Genomic DNA, 25,167 nt, shown 5'->3' on the forward strand with positions numbered 1-25,167 from the left:
AGCGATAGACCGATTATCGGCTTGGCCGGTTATCAGCGACAATATTCGGCATTTTGACGCATATTGACATCGGCATTTTTATAAAATCCGATCATGATCAATTTAAAACTACCTCTTCCGGCTGGCCTGGGAACGCCTCGGGATCCCCCCGGAAGTGCTGGATGAAGTGGCTGGGGAGAGGGAAGTCTGGGCGTCCCTGCTAAAGCCACTGCCCCCGCGACCTGACCTCGGATAAGCGGTAGAAAATGGGTGGATGGATGGATGGATGGATGGATGGATGGACATTTTGGAAAACTTTAGCTTAGAAAACTTTAGGTATTTGATTTTTAATTTTTCTCTTAACTTTAAGAAATGCTTGCTCTGTCTGGGAGACCCCTGCAGTTTTAGTTAACATTTAAAAAGATAGACGTCTATGTCGAAGATAAATAAAAAACAACTTTAACATGTTGCAAATCTGAAAAGCTGTCTAATAAACATATGCTTAAAGGCATTTGAACAGAGTTAGGTATTGGAGTTTGTATTATTCAAAATTTTGACACCAACATTTTCCCTTTTACTGCAAAATAAATATCCGCTCCAAATATTGGTGATCGGCTTCCTTGACTATTAATAATCGGCCCTGAAAAAAAATATATCAGCCTATAAGATAGGGCACACTGTTATTTGATGTACTGGTATGCATTATATTTGACAACTGAGTGTTAATGTTGCTCTTGGGTTGGTTGTTTTACACAGTCTGTACATGCGACACTGTCAGAGTGTCATTAAAGTCAATAAATGCTGGGTAATGTGAACCGTTGACATGTATTGTTGCTGAAAATGTCCGCTACTTAGATTTCAAAATGTCTCGTCTCATTATCAGTTTTATATTCATATGTTCATGTTCTTTTTTTCCCCAGACACCAACAATTCTAGGGAAATGTACTACTTTATCCAACATGTATGGTAAATCGCATCAATTGTTTTTTGTTTGTTTTTAAGAGAGGATTCAAATTTCAGTGTTTTTTCACATTTCAAATGGTCAAATAGACTTCTTCCTTTCTCTTTCTCTGTTGAGCAGCAGATGCAGCAGATGTAGCAGATGATAACAAAAAGCCCCGTTTCATATCATCAGAGTGAAACATGCGTCTGCTGGAGCAAAGTAATCTACTATGGCGCCTAAGTATGCCCCAAGTTTGCGCTCTCGTTTGGCTCCTTTGTTGCTTTCCTTGCAGATAGGCTTTATTGTTGTGTATTACTTTTACGTTGAGATTGAAACCAATGTGAATGGGAACACATTCAGCAATATTTACCCAGGTAAGTCATCTAGAGTGTGAGTAACGTCTTCAGAAATATTGCAATATTTTCATGTGATATACGAGGAAACAGATGGAAATGTACATGGTTTATGGTTTATTTGGTGTTGCTCACTCATGCAAACAAACACTACAAAATGATGCAATCCATATGAGGTAGAGGCTGTCATGGTGTTGCAAATAATGAAGTGAAACTGCCTAAATGTTTGCTTGTTTTCTTGTAAAAGGGCATTTCTGATATGTTCTGAACTACAGGTTCAGGCTTTATTATTTTAACATGTAATCGGGTTTAAGGGCCCCGTCAGGAAAGCAAACATTTATACAATGGAGCCTTGTTACTGGGAAAATATATTTTTAAATCCTTCATTCCATATCAATGCATGTGTATTTGTCAATAGCTCTCGAGTTTAATGTTAATGTCTCTCAGCAAAGAGTTTAAGAGTTTATCTAAATCACATACCTCGACTGGTAAACATTTGTGATGACTTAAAACGTTGGAACAGCTTACCTATCTCAGTTCTTGGGCGTATAGCTACGGTCAAAATGAAATGTTCCCTCAAATGAACTATTTATTTTCAATGATCCCATCCAAACCCACGTTCCAAATGCTGGACTTTTGCCATTTTAAATTTGTACTCTTAAAATGAGAAAAATAGGCCTATCCACCCTTCAGAAAAGTAAAACTTCAAACACTGTTACTTAGCTCGCCAAATCCAATACCTCATTGAATGCTTACGTCTAAACATTGGCTGTAACTAGATAGAACAGTGCAATAGCACCAAACTTTCAGACCTCCCATTTATCAGAACAAGTCTCAAATCAAACCCATTTTTTTCAAGAATCCCCATTATTGCAGACACTTTATCAGCTTGGTGGAAAAGTCTAGAAACCACACAATCTCAGTCAGCACCATTTCATTTCAATTCCCGATTTTGAGATTAACAAAGTACCCCTTCACTGCATCACATGCGAACAAAGTGGAATTGACCGCCTACATCATTTATTCAAAAATAATGTATTTATGTCATGTGAAAACTTATTCCAAGAATGTAAAATTAGAGGTGGTAACTTCCTTCCGTGTTATGAAGTAAAGATTCCCAACACACGCAAATACTTTAGAACCAACTGTTTTGTTAAGAAAAAGGTGGAACTACTCCCACAAAACAAACAACTCCTTTCAAAAATGTACAAACTAATCTTTAGTACTAATTTATCAATCACAAAATGGGAAAAAGACTTCTCAGTGTCTCGTGACAATCGATATTGGCAATGTGCAGAAATACATTCTCAATGACAAAAAAAAAACAGTAATTTACAGCTAATCCACTTCAAAGTACTCTATAGATCACACATTACGCAATAAAGTATGCAAAATCAAACATATGTACTGATTGTACTAAAAAATACTCCAGACACTACCGCTTTTTAGCTTTGTACATCTGTACAGCGCTTCTGGTCACTAGTGACACAGAAACTACCTGTATAGGATTTCTTCAAATCTTTGTCTATTGGGTGATTTGAAACATATAGATCTCCCAAATAAACCTGCTCAACCGATACTTGTAATTTCAGCAAACGCGAAAAAAACAATTGTTAAACTGGAAAGATAAGATAAGATGCGCCCCTTTTCTCTGGTTGGGCCGGGCCAGACCCACAGGAGTCTAGCCTCTCACTTCACACACACATTTTTATTACTCACACTGCGCATACTCGCACATCTCATTCAGGGTCCCCTGAGGGGCTGGCACGAGGCATGACGAGGCGGAAGCTTGGCCGGGTCCTGGCATATCAGTCGCCCCGTTCTCTGCCCGGCCAGTGCCCCAGTTTTAATGCGTCATACAGCCATCGGCGGAGGGAGAACAGTGTCGTGCTACTAAGGACACTTTGCCAGGTGTTCCTGCACTCCAGCATGTTCCCTGGCCCGCCTTGCCTTTACACCGCTGATTTTTAATGCGCAACGCATCCTTTAGGGAGCTGGTTGGTCTGGGTGGGGGTGACGGGATGCGGGTCCGTCTCATCACAAGATATAGTACATATGTGCTGGCTGCGTTGCAGTGGCGGCCAATATTAAAAATAGTATCTCTTCTCGTTGGCAGTGTTCCAGGATTTGAACGTGATTGTCTTTTGGGGTTTTGGCTTCTTGAGCACTTTTTTAGTGCGCTATGGTTTCAGTGGCTCAGGGTTCAACCTTCTTGTAGCTGTCATAGCCATCCAGTGGGGACTCATACTCAATGGCATAGAGTCCTGGTATTACAGACGGACGATTAAGATTGACCTGAGAAGGTACTGTATCACATTCAAATTCGGATTCTCTCACACATATGTGCTGCTTGGAAAAATCAGAAACATCATTTAATGGGAATTTGAACTTAGCTTGGTGGTTGCTGAGATGTGCACGGCCTCTGTTCTGATCTCAATCGGGGCTGTGCAAGGCAAAACAAATCCTATCCACCTCATTCTCATGGCCCTGCTGGAGGTATTTGGCTTTGTCCTGAATGAGTGGCTCCTGCTGACTCTGCTCATGGTAAGCAAGTTTTGTTTCACTCACCTCATATTAAGACCTTGCAAAATTGCACCGTAGTAAGTTGTCATAGAATAAGCCACTCTTTTTGTAATTCATTCACAACCCATTTGTTGATTGTAGATCCAGCCTTTGGACTGCATCATGGTGCTTCACATCTTTGGAGCTTTCTTTGGTCTCATGGTGACGTGGATTCTCTATCGGAAAGAATCAGAGGGATTCGAGAAGGAGAAACTTGACTGCAAAACAGGATTGTTCTCCATGTTAGGTGTGTAGCTGGACATGTGGGACTTACAATTCAGGATTCGAATGCCATTTTAAGTACAAACCCAGTGTAAGCATGTATTCATGCAGACATAGACCAGGCTGTCATGGTCATCCATGGTTAAGACTTCAAATTCTGACTGAAGGGCCTGTTGACCTTTAAGCAAGGCACTCAATTGCATGCCACTGAATCCAACTTTCCAGCAATCTGAAAAGAATTTACAAGAATTGACATAACATTTGAAAAATTGCAGGTTATATAAAACAGATGTAAACTTTCTTAACATCTTGCAGCATAATCTTGTTTAATGTAACAACAATTTACACATATAAGTACATTTTTATTACATTACTGGGTAAATATGCTTTACCTACAAACCACAATTCCAATGAAGTTGGGACGTGTAAAATGTTAATAAAAGGATAATACAATGATTTGCAAATCCTTTTTAACATAGTCCCTTGAATACACTACAATAAACTTTTTTGTGTGCAAATATTCACTCATTTTGAATTTGATGCCTGCAACACATTCCAAAACAAAGCTGGGACCAGGGCATGTTTACCACTGTGTTCCATCACCTTTCCTTTTAACAACACTCAATAAGCGTTTGGGAACTGAGGACACTAATTGTTGAAGCTTTGTAGGTGAAAATCGTTATGATGTACTTCATTTGGTCAACAGTCCGGTGTCTCTGCTGTCGTATTTTGCACCGCATCATGTGCCACGCATTTTCAGTGGGAGACTGGTCTGGACGGCTGGCAGGCCAGTCTAGTGCTAGCAGCTACTCTTTTACTAAGAAGCCATATTCAATAGAATATAGGTTGAAACGGATTTGCAAAAACATTGTATTCTGCTTTTATTTCCGTTTTACACAACATCCCAACTTCATTGGAATTGGGGTTTGTAGTATACTGTAGCAAAATTGAACTAGAGTCAAAGTAAATCAGCCAGTTAACCAAACGTATGACCATACATGACAAAGTAGATTTGGAGGAAGTGGATAGGATGTTGCAGGGCATTGATGAGGTCCAGGAGGAAGACCTGAAAGTATTCAGTGGGTGTGCTTTTATTTCAGGTTGGGGAACGGGAAAAATATCTCTATCCATTCATTTTCCATACCGCTGGAGCCTATCTCCTCTGACTCTGGGCAAGAGGCGGGGTACACCGTGCACTGGTCGCCAGCCAATCGCAGGGCATATATAAACAACCATTTTCACTCACATTCACACCTACGGGCAATTTAGTCTTCAATCAACCTACCATGCATGTTTTGGGGATGTGGGAGGAAACCGGAGGAAAAAATGCACTTTTTGAAAATGGCCAGAGATGAGTCCTGTCTCAATCACATTGAAAATGTTTGGGGGGAGTTGAAATCTGCCATTGGTTAAAAGAACACTCCAAATGTTCAAGAGCTTCAACAAATTGCAAAGAAAGAGTGGGAGAAAAAACCACGAGAAGTGCCAAAATCTTATAGATTGATACAAGAAATGTTTGGAGGCTGTCATCGCTGCCAAAGGGTGTGCAACCCAATATCGAGGAGTGCCAATATTGCTGCACATGCTGTTTTCTTTGAAATTACAATATCTAAGTAAAAAAAAAAAAAAATGTCTTTGTTAAATTACTTTGGACCTCCAATTAAAAGACCCTTATGATGTAAGTTTGGTACAATTCGATTTATTTCTGATTATACAGGTTATGCAAAAAATGAAGGGGGTACCAGTAATGGTGAGCAGGACTGTATCTGCCAGTAATTAGTAATGAGTGCGACCTTGAAATATCACGTTCAAAGGACACAAGAAACATAGGTGATATGTTGCTTGAAAAGTTCCTGAAATTTTCCACTCTTTTGGAACCCTACTAGTAATGTGCAGGTTAAATGTAGATGTTTCCAAAAAAAATAAAAAAATTCTATATTGCTCACACCCACACGTGTCAGAGGAGTTATCACTTTTCTCCCCTTTGCTCACAACCCTAATAGTCTAAATGGCATTCTGCTTCTATAGGTGCTGTGTTGCTTTGGCCAAGTTTTAATTCTATCCTCACGGACCATCAATTTCCTGAGAGGAGGTTGGGGGCAGTGTGCAGCACCTACCTGGCCCTGGCTGTCAGTGCTGTAGTATCTTTTGCTGTGTGCGCGCTTTCCAGCCCAAAGGGAAAAGTCAATCCAGTATGTTCAAGTGCTTGTTTGGACCGATTAGTTTCACAGGGGCATTTTGCTTACGTTGTCCCTCTCCTATTAGGCCAATTTTCAGTCATGCATACTTGCTGGCGGTGTTGCTGTCGGGGCTTCCATGTCAGGGATACGTTACCCGTGGGAGGCCATGACAATTGGACTGACTGCGGCGGCTGTGTCAACCATTGGATTCCAGTACCTCAAGGTGGTGCTCAATGCATTAACATCATTTTATCATCAATCTATCTATACCATATCTTATTACCAACCAGAACCACATGCTGTTTGCCTTTGAGTGCCATGACACCTGTAGTGTTCTGAGCACACATGGACTCCCTGGTCTACTGGGGTGGCTGACACACCTCCTCCTGCAGATTCAACACTGTGATGATCACACAACGTAAGAATGTTTTGTCACAATGGCACATTTTGACACTCACAAAGCATGCCACTCTCTTAAGTAGTCTTTCATTTGCAGGGCAATCCGGTTTGCCGTATTTCACATTTGTGTTCTCTTCATCACGATAACTAAGCCTGACCATGGGTATCATAACAGGTACAATTATAGCATTTACTGTATTTCCTTTTTTATTTCCTTAAGTGAACCTGTTTGATAACATTCTGCAAGAATGCAACACATGATCCAAAAGCCAAAATGAGAATATTCAAACAGGAAATCCAAAACGACATCTGCTATGTCACTTCAAAGTTGTCTCCCTCTGGATATGTTTAAAGGGGTACTACTTAAGTGGGCTATCTGGAGACCTCCCCAAGATAAAAAATGTTTTGATGATCAAGCTTTCTGGAAGGTAAGAATATCATCAAAAAAAACAAGGTTCTTAAGAAAGGTATTTTTCCATATGTATGATATAACCTCAAAATGATGTTTTGCAGTTTGAACATCTTGCAGTTCGCAAGTAATCTGAGGAGTGCCTGGAAGCGTACATGACATTTACAAAAGACAAATGGAAAAACATGCATCCTGCTTATGATGATTGTTTAATTATGCCATGGTAGCCAAAGACTGGCCCCATTGTACAAACGTGAGCAATGAACACATAGTAAGTAAATCTACCAGACGATTGAGCTATGATCATTTTACAATAAATCTGCATGACAGGATTCAGAGCTCACTTGATGTCATTTTAGAGCAATACAATCTCACATGGCGAGATTCATCAGCATGTATTTTCATGGTAATCCCCTCACTTTTTTCATACATCATCACGAAATGTGTTCTTTTCACTCAGCTGACAGGTTACATCTAATGATGGGACAGCACAAGTATACCCACAGACCTAGAGTTCCCGATATACATGTTATATACACGTTTTATACCATCTTAAACAACAGAGCTGCAAGGGGGCAGAGACAGATTTAAAAATGCGCTGTTAGTTTGTGCTTAGTTATGATATAGCCTTTTAAAACGGTAACAAAAATACAAATTAAATATGTCAATCCTGAACGCTAAAAAGGCAACATATAAAGTGATGAATAACGACTGAAGCCTGGAACGTAGTGTCTGATACAACAAAGAAAGCAACGTTTTAACAATGATGGACAGACACACGGGGAGTCAGTTATTGCCACAGATCTTCTGTACGTCCAAACTTGAACACCAGGGCCCTGAATACAAATACAGGAGGGCGATGTCAGTTATTTTGCAAAATACAAGGACCTGAAGAATAAAGGGTCGCTTCGGTCTGCTCACTTACCCGAAGAAAATGAATGCATTCTGGAAGAAAATGGCAATACCAGGGTACACAACATGCTTCTCTGGAAAAACAAACACCAACTCAAAGGTCAACTTATTTATATACATTTACAGGGAAATGCATTAACATACTACACTGCAAACGACTTTGTTGTTGAAAAATTGCAAATGACTGTATCACACCAAAACTAGACTGTTACTTACGAGGAACTACAAAACCTCCGAACAGGATCCACATGGAGGCAATGAGGGATCCAAATGCCATCATGAAGCCAATGAAGAGCCACACACGAGCGCCTGCAAAGTGAGATAACAACGGGTGGGCTTCTGGTTGACTGTTGCTTGTAAGTTGTACATGACGATTGCCATAAAATCAACTGCCACGTTGCTGTGTACGACATTTACATTATGGAAACGTTTTCATTTTCCCTTGGGGTTGAAGTAGACAAATGTTATTGGCTATGGTCCAAATGGACAGAGTACGTAAAACCAATTAGCTGAACTTTGTGATCCACAAATTGCTCCTTTTCCTTTTTAAATAGGTCAGTATGCTCCCAGTGTTTTTGTTTTGCAGTATTTTTTTCAGTATGTCCCCCTCATCCAAAAAAAACAAGGTAACCAAGTGAGCTGGTGCAGTGCATGATGCATTGCCATTTTTACACTGAGGGAAATATGACTCAGCAAGCATTATCGTGATTGATCGGTCCAAATCGAAACCATCTACAGAGTAGAATGTTTATACGGTGCACCCCTAACTGAGAAACTAATGTTTCGTCACCCTCATCCACCTAAACAAGGTAAGAAAAATAGAAATTCATCTACCAAGCGATATCATTCTTGTATTTTGATAACGCTCTTGTACTACATGTCTTTGACCGTGCAGGTATACCCAATGAAGTTTCTGCTCAATGTTTAGTAGCTCATGTCCATGTACATACCAGTCTGTCCAATGCAGCCTTCACTGTAGCTGTCGCCTCTCACTTGGCCATTTGACACAGCATTTATCCTAAACACATCAAATTTAGACACAGTGTTAGCAAATATAACAATGTTATGGATTTTCTGAACAAATGTATGTATTTTAATTGGGATATGAAACCCCAATTCCAATGAAGTTGGCACCTTGTGTTAAACAAATAAAAACAGAATACAATGATTTGCAAATAATGTTTAACCTATATTTAATTGAATACACTACAAATACAAGTTATTTAATGTTCAAACTGATAAGCATTATTGTTTTTAGCAGATAATCATTAACTTGGAATTTTATGGCTGCAACACATTCCAAAAAAGCTGGGACATGGTCATGTTTACCACTGTGTTCCATCACCTTTTCTTTGAACAACATTCAATAAACGTTTGGGAACTGAGGACACCAATTGTTGAAGCTTCGTAGGTGGAATTCTTTCCCATTCTTGCTAGATGTAAAGCTTCAGCTGTTCAACAGTCCGGGTTCTCCCTTGTCGTATTTTACGCTTCATAATGCGCCACACATTTTCAAAGGGAGACAGGTCTGGACTGCAGGCAGGCCAGTCTAGTCTAGTACCTGCAGGCAGGCCAGTCTCGTACCCACACTCTTTTACTACAAAGCCACGCTGTTGTAACACGTGCAGAATGTGGTTTGGCATTGTCTTGCTGAAATAAGCAGGGGCGTCCATGAAAAAGATGTTGCTTGGATGGCAGCATGTTTCTCCAAAACCTGTATGTACCTTTCAGCATTACACAGATGTGTAAGTTACCCATGCCATTGGCACTAACACAGCCCCATACCCTCACAGATGCTGTCTTTTGAACTTTGCGTGCATAACGGTCCAGATAGTTCTTTTCCTCTTTGGCCCGGAGGACACGACGTCCACAATTTCCAAAAACTATTTGAAATGCGGACTCGTCGGAACACAGAACACTTTTCTACTTTGCAACAGTCCATTTTAGATGAGCTCGGGCCCAGAGAAGCCGGCGACGTTTCTGGGTGTTGTTGATAAATGGCTTTTGCTTTGCAAAGTAGAGTTTCAAGTTACACTTAAGGATGTAGCGCCAAACTGTATTTACTGACATTGGTTTTCTGAAGTGTTCCTGAGCCCATGTGGTGATATCCTTTACGCATTGATGTCGGTTTTTGATGCAGTGCCGCCTGAGGGATCGAAGGTCACGGGCATTCAATGTTGCTTTTCGGCCTTGCCGCTTACATGCAGTGATTTCTCCAGATTCTCTGAACCTTTTGATTAAATTATGGAACGTAGATGATGAAATCCCTAAATTCCTTGCAATTGTACGTTGAGGAACATTGTCCTTAAACTGTTCGACTATTTTCTCACGCACTTGTTCACAAAGAGGTGAACCTCGCCCCATCTTTGCTTGTGAATGACTGAGCAATTCTGGGAAGCTCCTTTTATACCCAATCATGGCACCCACCTGTTCCCAATTAGCCTATTCACCTATGGGATGTTCCAAACAGGTGTTTGATGAGCATTCCTCAACTTCCTCCGTCTTTTTTGCCACCTGTCCCAGCTTTTTTGGAACGTGTTGCAGCCATAAAATTCTAAGTTAATGATTATTTGCTAAAAACAATCAGGTTTATCAGTTTGAACATTACATATCTTGTCTTTGTAGTGTATTCAATTAAATATAGGTTGAACATGATTTGCACATCATTGTATTCTGTTTTTATTTAACACAACGTCCCAACTTCATTGGCAAATTGTTCTGAAAGTGAATTTTTATGGGTTGGCAGCTCTGGGGAAGGTGGACATGGTGGCAGTATACCAGCTGACCAGTAAGAAGGAAATGTATGCTCCATGGAATATCACATGACTTGACATTCTATGTGGCGCTAGTCCACCTACTGTGCAAGAACCCTATGAGAGCCATGTCTGAATACTTCAGTAAGTAATATTGATTGTTAAATAGCTTGAAATTTCATCGAGAGATGATGTTTTAAGTTCAGAAATTGGGAGTTGTCATGGCTAGGAGAGCTTGTTGTACTGTCACATGCCCTTGAGCATGACACTAAATGCCTACCAAAACTCCTTTAAGTCTAACATCTCTCCTGCCTGCAAGTCCATAGAGTCCATTTGTGTATACATATAAGACAAGGGAAGATTTGTCTAAATTATGCTGTTCAAAATAACGAGTTTAATATACCAGCAAAGTGTACATTTACTGTACTGCTACAACAGTATGAGCTGCAGAGTTTAGATGGCATTACACCAAGGAGGACAACCAGTTGGCATGTACTAGGGAATACACACAATACATACTGTGCAAACTACTCTTGATGAGTACAATTTACTCAAATTTAAAGGTGATACAAATAAACTGTCACAAATAACCAGTTAACAATTAGCACTCATAGCTGTTCGAGGGTGGGGGGTAGTTTATCCAGGTTCTCAGCAGCAAATAAAATGGGTAAAACATTTTTGGTTAAAAATTCCCTCACTGCTTAATAAATACAAGACATAGCCAAACCTTATGCAGTTTTCCGGGACATGTATTGTAACTTTAGGCTCACAATACCACCATATTCGCAGAAGGCCTTGAAAAGATTTGGCTCACGTACATGAAGACAATTTGAGACGTAACAGAGGATCAAACAATTGAAAAAATGTTTCTGGTCACAAATTATTGTTACACTACAAGAGGGTCAGTTACACATAAAGGCAAATAATTTATAGCAGCAACTGCAATGAGGTTTGAAGCGATGCATCACTATCCCAAATTATATCAGTGACTCAAAATCGGGCAGTTATTGTTGATTATTATTGATTATGCGTTGACACGTAGAGCCTTTATCCCCATATTTTAGATGACTGATGATCATATTTACAGTTACGCTACCAACTGCTCGTTTGGCATGCAGGATTTTCATTCAACCATTTTTACCAAGCTTAATAACAGACAAAATAATACAAAATATATCTGATGAGCTAGAAAGTGTTTGTAAATTTAGTCTTACATGAGAAAAGCCACTGTCGCGATGACTCCACATGTGTGATAAGCATGGGGAAACTCTCCCTGATCCGGATACTTCACCGCTGCATCTATGATGATCCACCAACCGGTGAAAAACTGCAATGACAATATTGAAACAAAGGCATCACAAGACATGCCATCCAACCACATCCGCACGTGCGCACACACACAGACACACACACAGACAGACACACTCCGGCCAAACTGAGTAATCGGGTGAGAAGAGTCTTGGTGATAGAGATAAAGAAGAATCCAAAGATCACAGTGGCTGAGCTCCAAAGATGCAGTTGGGAGAAAGTTCTAGAAAGTCAACCATCACTGCAGCACTTCACCAGTTGGGTGGCTTTATGGCAGAGTGGCCTGACGGAAGCCTCTCCTCAGTGCAAGACACATGAAAGCCCACATGGAGTATGCTAAAAAACACCTGAAGGACTCCAAGATGGTGAGAAATAAGATTCTCTGGTCTGATGAGACCAAGGTAGAACTTTTTGGCCTTAATTCTAAGCGGTGTGTGTGGCGAAAAGCAGGCACTGCTCATCACCTGTCCAATACAGTCCCAACAGTGAATGAAGCATGGTGGTGGCAGCCTCATGCTGTGGGGGTGTTTTTCAGCTGCAGGGACAGGAAGACTGGTTGCAATCGAAGGGAAGATGAATGCGGCCAAGTACAAGGATATCCTGGACAAAAGCCTTCTCCAGAGTGCTCAGTACCTCAGACTGGCCCGAAGGTTCACCTTCCAACAAGACAATGACCCTAAGCACACAGCTAAAATAACAAAGGAGTGGCTTCAGAACAACTCCGTGACTGTTTTGGAATGGCCCAGCCAGAGCCCTGACTTAAACCCAATGGAGCATCTCTGGAGAGACCTGAAAATGGCTATCCAACAACATTCATCATCCAACCTGACAGAACTGGTGAGGATCTTCAAGGAGGAATGGTAGAGGCTCTCCAAATCCAGGTGTGAAAAGCATGTTGCATCATTCCCAAATTCTCATGGCTGTATTAGCTCAAAAGGGTGCTTCTCCTAAATACAGAACAAAGGGTCTGAATACTTATGACTGTGATATTTCAGTTTTTCTTTTTTAACAAATCTGCAGATATTTCAACAATTCAATTTTTTTCTGTCAATATGGGGTGCTGTGTGTACATTAATGAGGAAAAAAATGAACTTAAATTATTTTAGCAAATGGCTGCAATATAACAAAGTGAAATTTTAAGGGGATCTGAGTACTTTTCGTACCCACTGTATATATATATATATATATATATATATATATATATACACGCAAGTGTGGGTGAGTGCATTTCGCTCTGGTTATATGTACAGATTCAAAGTGTATCAGGGTTCAACTGGACATGGCGCCATCACTGGATTGGGAATGGCTACAGATGTGGTCATGTGCCTCTGCGATGACAAGAATCACAAGGTGAGAGACTAAATTTGTCTTGTAGTCTGAACCAGCCATAAAGAGTAATCAAAAACACTTGGGGCAGGAGGATCCTGACCTAGGTTGTCATAATTCATGCATGAAAGGGCTAGAATTCATGGTCAGTATAATGAAGCAATGCAAACAACACTCACATCAGTAAACATATTGCTTCACGAATACCTATCTGCCTGTGTCAGCAGAATAGATTTGAGGTCAAGACTGTTGTGGTTGGAAAGTGCACAGTGATATGAACAGTTAAAATGAAAAAAATAAATAAAAAGAAATACCAAAACTCCAGCGGCTATCGATGCGATGGCGTTTCTTCTTTCACTCCAGTCCACATTGCACTCACAGTCTCCGCACCGAATCCCGTCCAGAAATCCTGACATGGCTCTGGGGAAGGAAGGTACAAGTCACAAGAGTAATTTAATAACCAAACACTTCGTAGAAAAACCCATAATGTAAACCCTATTACTCTTTAGCATGTAGAATTATGGGTGTGGACCAATACGTTAACTAAACAAACAAAACAAAGCAAAGCAACCTTAGTACGCAACTGCTACATGGGGATGATGCTCATCTCTTTGGCTACACATAAAAGGACAAACAACTGCGTGATCCCGAATTGTAAAACAACTCTCCAACATTCATTTGATAACAAATCATCGAGACGTACTACTAAAACCGACGTGATGAAAATAGTCCGCGAGACAGTGGAGATAAACACGACTGTGTCGTAGGGTTCTTTTGTTCGTCGCTTTGATACTAGCAAACATTTCCTCAAAGGCGCCTTCTCGCCAAGACGCCGCTAAAAACAATCGCAAAACCCATACGACAGTGACGGCGTGAAGGGAAAACTGACACAACCGTCATGTTTACACACTGTAAAGTCCTTTTCAAATGAGTAAGTACCTCTTATTTTCGATTTTTGATGTGGACCCTTGGATCAGCCCTACTTTGCTTCCGAGCTCGGTCAAGCGCATGCGCAGCTCTTGATATTGGTGCCTTCAAAGGCTGTGGGACAAAATGCAATTTGCTGCTTTGACGCACAATATTAATATTTTACAATAAATTCTCCCTCTCTCTCTCTCTCTCTCACACACATTGGGTACGGAAAGTATTCAGACCGCCTCAAATTCTTCAATCTGTTATATTGCAGCCATTTGCAAAAATCATTTAAGTTTTTCCCTCATTAATGTACACACATCACCCCATATTTCAACAATTCCAAAAATGGAATTGTGGAAATTTTTGCAGATTTATTAAAAAAGAAAAACTGAAATATAACACAGCCATAAGTATTAAGACCCCTTGCTGTGACACTCATATATTTAACTCGGGTGCTGTCGATTTCTTCTGATCATCCTTGAGATGGTTCTACACCTTCATTGGAGTCCAGCTGTGTTTGCTGCGCTTAAGGTTCCTAAGAGCACAGTAGCCTCCATAATCCTTAAATGGAAGACGTTTGGGACGATCAGAACCCTTCCTAGAGCTGGCCGTCCGGTCAAACTGAGCCATCGGGGGAGAAGAGCCTTGGTGAGAGAGGTAAAGAAGAACCCAAAGATCACTGTGGCTGATCTCCAGAGGTGCAGTCGGGAGATGGGAGGAAGTTCTAGAAAGTCAACCATCACCGCAGCCCTCCACCAGTCGGGGCTTTATGGCAGAGTGGCCCGACGGAAGCCTCTCCTCAATGCAAGACACATGAAAGCCCACATGGAGTTTGCTAAAAAACACATGAAGGACTCCAAGATGGTGAGAAATAAGATTCTCTGGTCTGATGAGACCAAGGTAGAACTTTTTGGCCTTAATTCAAAGCAGTATGTGTGGAGAAAAGCAGGCACTGCTCATCACCTGTCCAATACAGTCCCAACAGTGAATGAAGCATGGTGGTGGCAGCCTCATGCTGTGGGGGTGTTTTTCAGCTGCAGGGACAGGAAGACTGGTTGCAATCGAAGGGAAGATGAATGCGGCCAAGTACAAGGATATCCTGGACAAAAGCCTTCTCCAGAGTGCTCAGTACCTCAGACTGGGCCGAAGGTTCACCTTTCAACAAGACAATGACCCATCTCTGGAGAGACCTGAAAACAGCTGCCCACCAACGTTCAACCTGACAGAACTGGAGAGGATCTGTAAGGAGGAATGGCAGAGGATCCCCAAATCCTGATGAGCAAAACTTGTTGCATCATTCACAAAAAGACTCATGACTGTATTAGCTCAAAAGGGTGCTTCTACTAAATACTGAGCATATATATATATATATATATACACACACACACATATCCATCCATTTTCTACCGCTTATCCGAGGTCGGGTCACGGGGGCAGTAGCTTTAGCAGGGACGCCCAGACTTCCCTCTCCCCAGCCACTTCATCCAGCTCTTCCGGGGGGATCCCGAGGCGTTCCCAGGCCAGCCGAAGGACGTAGTCTCTCCAGCGTGTCCTGGGTCGTCCCCGGGGTCTCCTCCCGATGGGACGTGCCCTGAACACCTCACCAAGGAGGAATCAGATGCCCCAGCCACCTCATCTGGCTCCTCTTGATGTGAAGGAGCAGCAGCTCTACTCTGAGATCCTCCCGGATGACCGAGCTTCTCACCCTATCTCTAAGGGAGAGCCAAGGACACCCTGCGGAGGAAACTCATTTCGGGCGCTTGTATCCTGGATCTTGTTCTTTTGGTCACGACCCACAGCTCGTGACCATAGGTGAGGGTAGGAATCTAGATCGACCGGTAAATCGAGAGCTTCGCCTTTCGGCTTAGTTCCTTCTTTACCACAACAGATCGATACAGAGTCCGCATCACTGCAGACGCTGCACCGATTCGCCTGTCGATCTCCCGTTCCATTCTTCCCTCACTCGTGAACAAGACCCCAAGATACATGAACTCCTCCACTTGGGGCAGGATCTCATCCCCGACCCGGAGAGGGCACGCCACCCTTTTCCGACTGAGGAACATGGTCTCAGATTCGGAGGTGCTGATTCTCATCCCAGCCGCTTCACACTCGGCTGCGAACTGCTCCAGTGAGAGTTGGAGGTCACGGCTTGATGAAGCCAACAGAACCACATCATCTATTTATATAGATATATAGATACACTGTAATTCTGTTATCCATCCATCCATTTTCTGAGCCGCTTCTCCTCACGCGGGTCGCGGGAGTGCCGGAGCCTATCCCAGCTGTCATCGGGTAGAGGCGGGGTACACTCTGAACTGGTTGCCAGCCAATTGCAGGGCACATACAAACAAACAACCATTCACACTCACATTCACACCTACGGGCAATTTTAGTCTTCAATTAACCTAGATGTGGTAACCAGTCGGTCACCGTGCCGGCGGTTTCAAATAATATATGCATTAGTTTTAAGCAGTGGTCAGAGCATATAAAATTCTAAACGGGACTAGTTTTTGTTTGTGATCTGATATTATCCGTTTCTTTTTGCAGTGGTATTCGCAGCTTTGACAAACTTTATGTCTGCACATCACGTGATTCTCATGCGAGTGCTCGCAAGAGACCTGAGAACTTGATATAAAGCTATCAATAAGTTTCTTTACTATTTGTCAACTATTTAGAAATGTGAAATATAGTAAAAGCACAGATGATCCCAATTCTAAAATTTCTGTTCCCTTTCTAAATTATACCTATCCATACTCTACTGTACAGTGTACATATTCACAAAGGTAGATTTGCGGATCGTTGTTTACGTAATATAACCAATGCCAATTGATTACCTTTCAATCTGCGCAAAATATTTCGATCATAATTATATACTTACATCCCCAAAAACTTAACTTGATTTTTCTTTAACCCATGACTCAAATGAGGATAAGCTGTTCAGAGAACGGATGTATGTACGGAGGATTTTTCTTGTTTTGCACACATTACAAATATAATCTGATTGACTATTAGAAACTGCAGACTGTTATTTCTTTTAACAGGACTCTGTGATTTGCTCAAGGAAACATTTGGGAATGCTCAAGCTGCAAACAATCTGGTCTTGACCTTTGGTCCCTTAGCCCAGTGTTTCCCAACCTTTATTGAGCCAAGGCATCCGGTTTACCTAAGAAAGATCTCACCGCACACCACCAAACAAAAATACTGGAATAATGATGTCTCAATTTACTCAAAGATGTATTTATTCTGTGAAATCTTGCCATGTTTAATTGAACACAAAGCTGCACTCACACATCTGTGTATCCACTTGCAAGGCAACAAGTGAATACACAGGTTAATTGTGCCTTGTGCCATCTAATGGAAGTACAGAGTCCATTTCATTCTTCTGCCTTTACACGTCACTGGGATAGATTGATAAACAAAGATGTATTCGTAATGAATATTTTTTTGACAAATTAACTGAATTTGGATAATTTCCCATAGCACCCCTGATGATCTCTCATGGCCCACTAGGATACTACAGCACCCTGGTGGGGAATCCCTGCCCGAGCCAAGTTATTGTGGACAAAGCAACTGTTCAGTTTTCGCACCCCCCCCATCAATAAGACAGACAGTGAACATACCCTTGCAAGTTGCAGGAATTCTATGAGCAAAGAAAAAAACATCAACAAAAAAAAACAACAAATAAGGTAAACTAAGTGCTTCAGACCATACCATTAGTAGTCTTTGAGCATGAACTGATGAAGCCTGCGCAGATGAGAGGCAAAATCGAACTTCTTCTAACTTCTAAGTTAATGCAAACAGGATAGTTGCGATCGATTCAATGTCCTGACAATACAATGATAAATGACTATATTCACAAGCAACAGGGCAACCAGTTTTTTAAGATGTATTTATTAGTAAAATACAGGCGAGAACCTTGGATAAAACCTAAAGTAATTATGTGGTCAGTCCAAATCAAAACAGTGTATTTTCATTAGACGATGATATGTATTTTCAGTATCAGTTGTACTAGCTTAATGCTGGAAAGTAAGGTGAGGCTGCTACATGTCAAAGCAACATGCTATTTTGTATAATTGAGTAATATTATCAGTCATACTGGAAAAGATGAGCGCAATCTTTTTTTTTTTTTTCTTTCTGAAAATGATCTTAAAAAACTCCAAGCAATTGCAAGCCTACATATATGGACAGACAGATAACTCCAAGGTATCCAATGTAGCCATAGGCACCGTTCATTCTCTTAGCGGGCTCTGTAATGAAACACACAGCATTTCACATTTTAATTGACATTTTTGTATTACAATTTATTTAATAATCTTTCCCCCAAAAATATTGATTTAAACCAGTGCTTCTCAAAGTCTTGTACGTGTACCACTAGTGGTATGCAAAAAAAAAAAAGTACAGCTCACTTTTATTTAACTTTTAAGTTCAATACATTTGCATTTAATCTTATCTGTTTGTTTTTAAACATGTATTTAAGTACAATGTTTAACTTATGTGCAATACATTTGAACTGACTCATTAAGTCCAGCTGTTTTCCTGTATTTAAGCACAGTGTTAAACTGTCTGTAATGTTACAGAGGCTTACACTGATATTAAATGCACTTTTTAGGAATAAAACCTCATTGCCTCATTTTTGATGAATACTTGGGCCTACTACTCTAAAGTAGTTTGATTTTGTTCATGTGGGTGGTACTTAAGTATTAAGGACTGTTTTTTTTTTTTTTTTTTTTTAGGTCATACTTTGTGTATAAAGTTTGAGAACCACTGATTTAAACAATTACCACTTGAAGGTATCAGTATGAAGGGGCTTCAGCTTTTATTTTATTTTATCGAGCAAATATCAGTCTTACCTCCAGTGTAATAGCCCCAGGCATAGGAAAGCCTGCTTGTCACCCAAATGGCACCCAGCACTGATGCTGTTAACTAATGTAAAGGAATCAACAAAAACAATATAAGCCGACAATCCAGACCAGTGCAAATGTGCTTAGTCACCGTGACAGTGCCATTGCTTCTCAGGCAGTTAGCCTTCGAAATCATGTCAGAGAGCAAAGATAATATCGTACCGGGAAGACGAGGGCTGCGATGGTCTGGAAAACAAGCCACTGAGGATACACCTCAAGAGTGTTCTGATGGGCCCTCTGGATACAGTTGAACACTTGAGCCTTGTCACTGTACATGGTTGGATACTGTGCAATACAGGACACGTGAATATTTTCTTAGAAAATAACAACAGGGATTCTTCAAAAGCAACAAGCACCAAATGCCAACTCAAGCTCTGTGTTTAAAAGAAAAATATAGAGTCCACTGAAATGAAAACATAACTACCTTAACGTCATACTTCTTCCGGGCAGCTCCAACTTTTACAGCTAAATAAGACAGCATAATCCAACTGTATAGGTAGGTGAATATGACATATCCAAAATTGGAGGGCAAAACAGTCAGAATATCCATCTCTGGCCAATTGTTACGTTCGCTTCCAGGTCGCATAGGAGAGTTCAGAGAGACGAAGGAGTTTGAGGTTCAGATATCGCGATCGCGCAGCTATTTAAGTCGAGTGTGTGAAATAGGTCGTGTGTGAAATATCGCGAGATCTGCGCGACTTTTGACGTACCCATAGATAGGAACAATACGGAGGTGTCGGCGTATTCCATCTTTGTGGACGGCACGAAAACAAAAATAACAGGATACCTGCACATTTTGCTGGAATTAAGGTTACCTAATTTGCTCAAGTAAAAATGGCAAAAAAAATGCTGGAGTGACGTTCTGTTTTATTTTGTTCGACAAAGCTTTTGAACGCTTTCAGACATGTCGCCAGTAGAGGGCGTCACAGAGGAAAATCACGTGACTGTAATTTTCCAGAAGCTCAGTGAAACTCGTTGGTCCTTTTGTTCGGTTTCATTCGAGACGAGACGACAGCAGTAGTACGACGACGGGAGTGGCCGCAGACATTTAGCAATCAGGAACGATCTTTATTAACTTCTGAATTACTCGGTTACTTTGTGAAAGGCGACCATATTGTACGTTTGTTACCGTCGTGACCTTGATACGGTTTCAACTGAAGCAATAGTAACTGGTAAGAACCTCCTTTTTTCTAACTCATTTGTATTTCTAGATGTGTTATTATCACATTGTTTATAAACATCTTACTTGGTATGCTAGTCTTGAAGTAGCAAACGCCTGGACAGGACAAAGAAAACATAGCATGTTAGAGCTACAGCTAATGCTAGCTTGCGTAAGATGGAATTTTCCAGAACGTTTTCGTTGCGTAACAACGCCGTTGATCACGCGGGCCGGACAAGCGTTCAACCACCAAATATTAAACCATGCGTCGTTCTAAACAGAATATTTCTTTGTTCTATATCTTTTAGTTACGATATCGTTTAAGTTGTGTTCCTACTAATTATTGTTACCCATACGTTTCGGTGAAAATCCGTCATGTAGAGAAACTAAAAGAAACATAATTTGTAGTCTTCGCGCTCCCATACACGTTGAACACTTTTAAACACTTTAAAACATTAACTTGTAAAACCATGAAGTACTTCAGTGACTGTTCGTACCTAGTGGGGTTAAGCATTCTTGTATTTCCCATTTGAAGTCCAAGGCAAAATTGACACAACTAAAGAGAATATTGTACATTTAAACACCAAAATGTAAAAAATAGAACCAAACATTTGTTTAACAAAAGTCTGGTCGACGGACTAACAAATTAGCACGCATCAAGCTACAACTGAATATATACAAACAACACACATTACGCACAGGCTTATATTGTCTTTGCTCAGTGGAAAACTGCAAATATTATAACAGCAAAATGTGATTAATCACGCTGTCTCTCTTAACTGTAGACAGACCTCAGTGCTGCCAGGCATGTTAATACACTCAAGGTGCAACTCTTAAGACTTTCCTGTAAAATCTCATCAGAAAAACATGGTGGGGGGGATGAACAATGGACCGCATTATAGTGAAAACTGTACTGTGTTGTCCCTAATGTTGTTGTTTTCGTTTCAGCTTGTGGAGGACAATAACTAAGGGAGGAGACTCTCACCTAGCAATGGCTCCTGTTCAACTGAGTGATGAACCCAGTGGTGTTTTTGATCAGAGGAGCCCCTCCTCCTACTACTCCAGGAATAGTTATGAAAGCAGCCCTTCCTCATCTTCTGGCAGCGACAGAGGCCGTCACAGGTCTTCATCATCCAGCGACAGTTCCTCATCTCGTTCCAGGTCCCGCTCTCATCCTCGCTGCCACAGACATTCCCACTGTCGCGGTCATCGAAGATACAGCCGCCACCATGCATCACGCCGCTACAGGGCGCACTCTCGATCCGACAGCCGCTCACCCTCACTGGACAGGTATCACAGGCTCCATAGGTGCTCCACTTCTCACTCCAGATCCCGCTCAAGAGCTTCATATGCTGGGAGGAGATACAGCAGGGTCCAGGCTCGTTTTAATGGGTTTCCCAGATCACCGTCCAGATCCTATAGGAGTCCCTCGAGATCCTCAGGAAGTTCAGTCATCTTGAGTTTGGAAGGTAATCTGATCAAGCAAAATTAAGGGAACATTTCCATCCTCATAACTATATACACATACTAATTATATCTACACTTGTTTTTCCTCAGATAAGAGAGAACTTCTCAAAGTTGCAAGAAACAATGCCATGAAGCTGCTGGGAGTGGAGAAACTGGAGCTTCCTGAGAGTGTGAAACCGATCCTGTCAGAGCAGGTGGAGAAGCACAAATGGGGGCTGCCCGAGTCTGAGCCAAGGGTTAGACCACACCCTAAAAAGATATCATCACAGGTGAGTGTCAGCTCCCCTAAATGTGTCACACGACTTTGTTTAGGATTGCTCAGATTATGTTTTTCACAGTTTGTGGAGAGTGGAAGTGATGATAAACATTATCAATCCTTTGAAGAAAATTGCTTGCCTTATTGCATCAGCCACAGTACTTTAAAGACATAAGTAGAAGTAAAAAAGAAACAAGCTAATGTATATAATGGGCTATGAAGATCTATAGCTCTAAGACACACAATCATGATTGTTAATGGTAGGGCTGGGCATTGTCTGAATTTGAGTGATTGCGGTTCCAAATGACTCTCGATTCCGATTCTTTTAGGGGGCTGAGCCACAAAAATTTGCATGGTATAATAAAGGGTGTCCAAATTATGACCCTCCATTTACTTAGCAGCCCGCAGCCTAAACTAAAAAAACATTTGACTCGGGGTTCTTTTGTAACCAGTATTATCAACCTTATGAACTAAAAGGCAATGTGTGTGGAACTAACCCAATTGACTTAATATTCATTAATTGTTTCTGCTAAAAGTTAAATATAGCATTGTTAAAATAGTTATTTTGGGACTGCTTTTATTTTGACGGGTTCGCACCAGAACTCAGCATTTTGGCACGGAAACTTCACAAGACACCTGTGATTTTATGAATGGAACTATAAGTGCAACCAACCGTTTGCCTTGTTAGCTACCCCAATGTTTTCATCGACGTATTGTTTCATACACCCAATTTGATTTCACTGAAGCTCCGCGTGGTGTAGACTGAGGCTCGGAGTGTGAGGGAGCGCGTCAGACTTCTGCACATTGTGAAAGCCTCCTTTACACATCCATCGATTTTCCGTACCGCCCAACCTCACCAGAATCGTGGGCATGCTGGAGCCCATCCCAGCCATCCACGGGTGAGAGGCGGTGTACACCCTGAACTGGTCGCCAGCCAATCGCAGGGCACCTCCTTTGCACAATATAATCTTATTCCAAGTGTTGCACCGAGGTGACTGGTCATTAATTTTAACAAAGTTAAGACATACTTATGGTCGCCACGGCCATTGGGCACAAGCATGTCTTCGTGTGCGTTCTTCTTTGTTGGTTTTTGCAACTCTCTTCTTCGGGGTTGGCGGACTGTAGGCATCGAAACTGGGAACTGAAATTTTAAAATCTGAACGATTCTGGGAGAACAGGAACGATAGTCCTGGTTCCAATCAATTCGCGATGCCCAACCCTAGCAAATGGGTCATTTGACTCATTTTTTTGTATTGGCTGCAGTGGCAAAATATTTGAAACAAAAGCAACTTTCAGCAGACTCGTAAGTCAACACAGTATTTCTAAAGACAAGTCAATACAGGAATCTGTTTTGTGATGTATTTCCTGTGTCTTGTGTTGACCTTTTGGAACCCTGAGGGAATGCACATACTCTCTGTATTTATTCCTGTCTTCATAGATAACATGACAGTGGTCTCCTTCACCCATCGGCGCCTCGGGAAAAAAGGGCTGTCATGTGACTTGGGTGACGACAATAAGTTTGCGTGAAAGGTTGACTGATGATTCTTGTCCTGCACACACTGCGTTCTCTATTCTGTACCTGGATTAGCACACATTTAAATTACACATAGAAATGTACACTACACAAGCAAATTAGAGGACTAATATACCGCGTTCTACAGGCAGTACTGTGTTGACATGACAAATGTATCTATGGTTTGCAGTTGAAATGGGTCATCATTATTTAGCAGAATCCACCACTTGCTGATGGAGCGCAGGCGTGTGCTTTATAATGACTATTCCTGTCAAGAGAACTAGAACCAGATGAAGTCGTCGTCTCCATATGCCAAAGATAAGTTGGTACATGAGGCGTCTGCCGAGAACTTGGTCATGACAACAGTGAGATTAAATGTGCATGTGGTCTTATCCAGTAAAAGTGCTTTATATAAAACTATTGTCAGAAGTCAGATTAGTTTATAAAAGTGATGATACTCTTTCTACTCAAGTCTTACTGGTTCTGCTATTCTTGTCTTTATGAAACAGCGCAACGAAGCAGAGGCCTCAGTCACCAGCCCAAAGATTGCCGCAAAAACAAAAACCATCACTTTCAGCATCAATGTAAGTGACCACATACTTTTAGACCAAGCTCACCCTTCACATATTCACATTTTAGAGCAGCGATTCTCAAGTGTGAAATGCGGGCTCCCTCTAGTGTGCAAATGAATCGCTGGCTAAGTACATTTCGGTTATAACTTTTAGTTCAATACATTTGCATACAGGTCTAGTATGCGACTTGTGAGCATATAACCATTTTTTTTTTTAATGCACACTTGGGCCTACTACACTACAGTACTTTCATGCCGATCGTGATGGTGGTACTTGGAGGGCTAACGTTTTAAGATGGAACTTAGTGTATGAGAACTAAAAGTCTCAGGTTTATTTTGTCTTCTTTCCCCAGAATTGTGTGGCCAAACCAACCATGATTGCGCCATCCAGTGCTAAGGTAACAGCTAGAGTGGACAGCTATGAAAGCAGGAAGCCCTATGGCCACTGGGTCCCGGTCATGTCTGGCAAGTCCTCCAGGGCACGCAAACAAGTGCGCACCAAGTCACAGTAGGGATGGGACACCACCGAGAGGACATTGTATATACTGTAAATACTTTGTACATACGTTGACATTTTCTTTCAGATGGTTAAAGATTTAAGTGGGAAGGAGTGAAGAAATCTTTCAGGTGCGATTATTTCTCTTCCCTAGTCCTGTATTTTTGCTGTTCAAATAAAGTATTTTATGAAAGGAACAATGTCCATTCTTTCAGCAGTAGGTTATTTTGCTTGAAAGACTGCGTCAAAAATACAAGGTGGCTTATGCTTGGATGAGACTATAAGACAATTTAATCTTTCACGATTGCACTATGTCAGACTACTGCCATAAAATCACTGCAAACAGTGGCAACACTACATGACATTTATTCCGATTGCACCGTATCCCATCTTTTACGATCACTGGACTTTATTTTGTCAAATTAAACACTGTCTGAGAGGCGGAACCAGAAAACGTTACCATGCGGATACACCGTTAACGTTGCAACAGTAACTGAGTCTTGCCAATGTATTGGGTTGGGGGGAAAAAGAACAGACACTGGG

General features: G+C 41.3%; 4 protein-coding genes across 4 annotated transcripts; 2 read left to right on the forward strand and 2 right to left on the reverse strand.

The window, feature by feature from the left end:
* The first annotated feature begins 1,071 nt into the window (after window positions 1–1,071).
* On the forward strand, window positions 1,072–7,379 carry rhd (Rh blood group, D antigen). The gene is given in 11 exon segments (XM_061793764.1): window positions 1,072–1,296; window positions 3,392–3,578; window positions 3,669–3,819; window positions 3,940–4,084; window positions 6,088–6,251; window positions 6,325–6,462; window positions 6,530–6,657; window positions 6,736–6,783; window positions 6,785–6,813; window positions 6,993–7,066; window positions 7,152–7,379. Coding segments are annotated over 11 exon segments (1,236 nt in total). The 5' UTR covers window positions 1,072–1,151; the 3' UTR covers window positions 7,179–7,379.
* Window positions 7,238–14,406, reverse strand: tmem50a (transmembrane protein 50A). The gene is made up of 7 exons (XM_061793767.1): window positions 14,286–14,406; window positions 13,661–13,766; window positions 11,927–12,039; window positions 8,910–8,977; window positions 8,176–8,268; window positions 7,973–8,033; window positions 7,238–7,883 (listed from the first exon to the last, which is right to left on the reverse strand). The coding sequence occupies exons 1-7, from the start codon at window positions 14,354–14,356 to the stop codon at window positions 7,838–7,840; spliced, it is 558 nt and encodes a 185-aa protein (XP_061649751.1). The 5' UTR covers window positions 14,357–14,406; the 3' UTR covers window positions 7,238–7,837.
* A 3,070-nt stretch (window positions 14,407–17,476) lies between these two features.
* Window positions 17,477–19,804, reverse strand: mgst3b (microsomal glutathione S-transferase 3b). The gene is made up of 4 exons (XM_061793768.1): window positions 19,587–19,804; window positions 19,325–19,447; window positions 19,112–19,184; window positions 17,477–18,508 (listed from the first exon to the last, which is right to left on the reverse strand). The coding sequence occupies exons 1-4, from the start codon at window positions 19,746–19,748 to the stop codon at window positions 18,408–18,410; spliced, it is 459 nt and encodes a 152-aa protein (XP_061649752.1). The 5' UTR covers window positions 19,749–19,804; the 3' UTR covers window positions 17,477–18,407.
* Window positions 19,805–19,976: 172 nt separating this feature from the next.
* rsrp1 (arginine/serine-rich protein 1) lies at window positions 19,977–24,824 on the forward strand. Its single transcript, XM_061793765.1, has 5 exons — window positions 19,977–20,334; window positions 21,270–21,790; window positions 21,879–22,057; window positions 24,067–24,141; window positions 24,482–24,824. Exons 2-5 carry the CDS (start codon window positions 21,313–21,315, stop codon window positions 24,638–24,640), a joined length of 891 nt encoding a protein of 296 aa, XP_061649749.1. The 5' UTR covers window positions 19,977–20,334; window positions 21,270–21,312; the 3' UTR covers window positions 24,641–24,824.
* Window positions 24,825–25,167: the final 343 nt, after the last annotated feature.

Source organism: Phyllopteryx taeniolatus, chromosome 13, assembly GCF_024500385.1.
Source record: "Phyllopteryx taeniolatus isolate TA_2022b chromosome 13, UOR_Ptae_1.2, whole genome shotgun sequence".
Taxonomy (NCBI): Eukaryota; Metazoa; Chordata; class Actinopteri; order Syngnathiformes; family Syngnathidae; genus Phyllopteryx; species Phyllopteryx taeniolatus.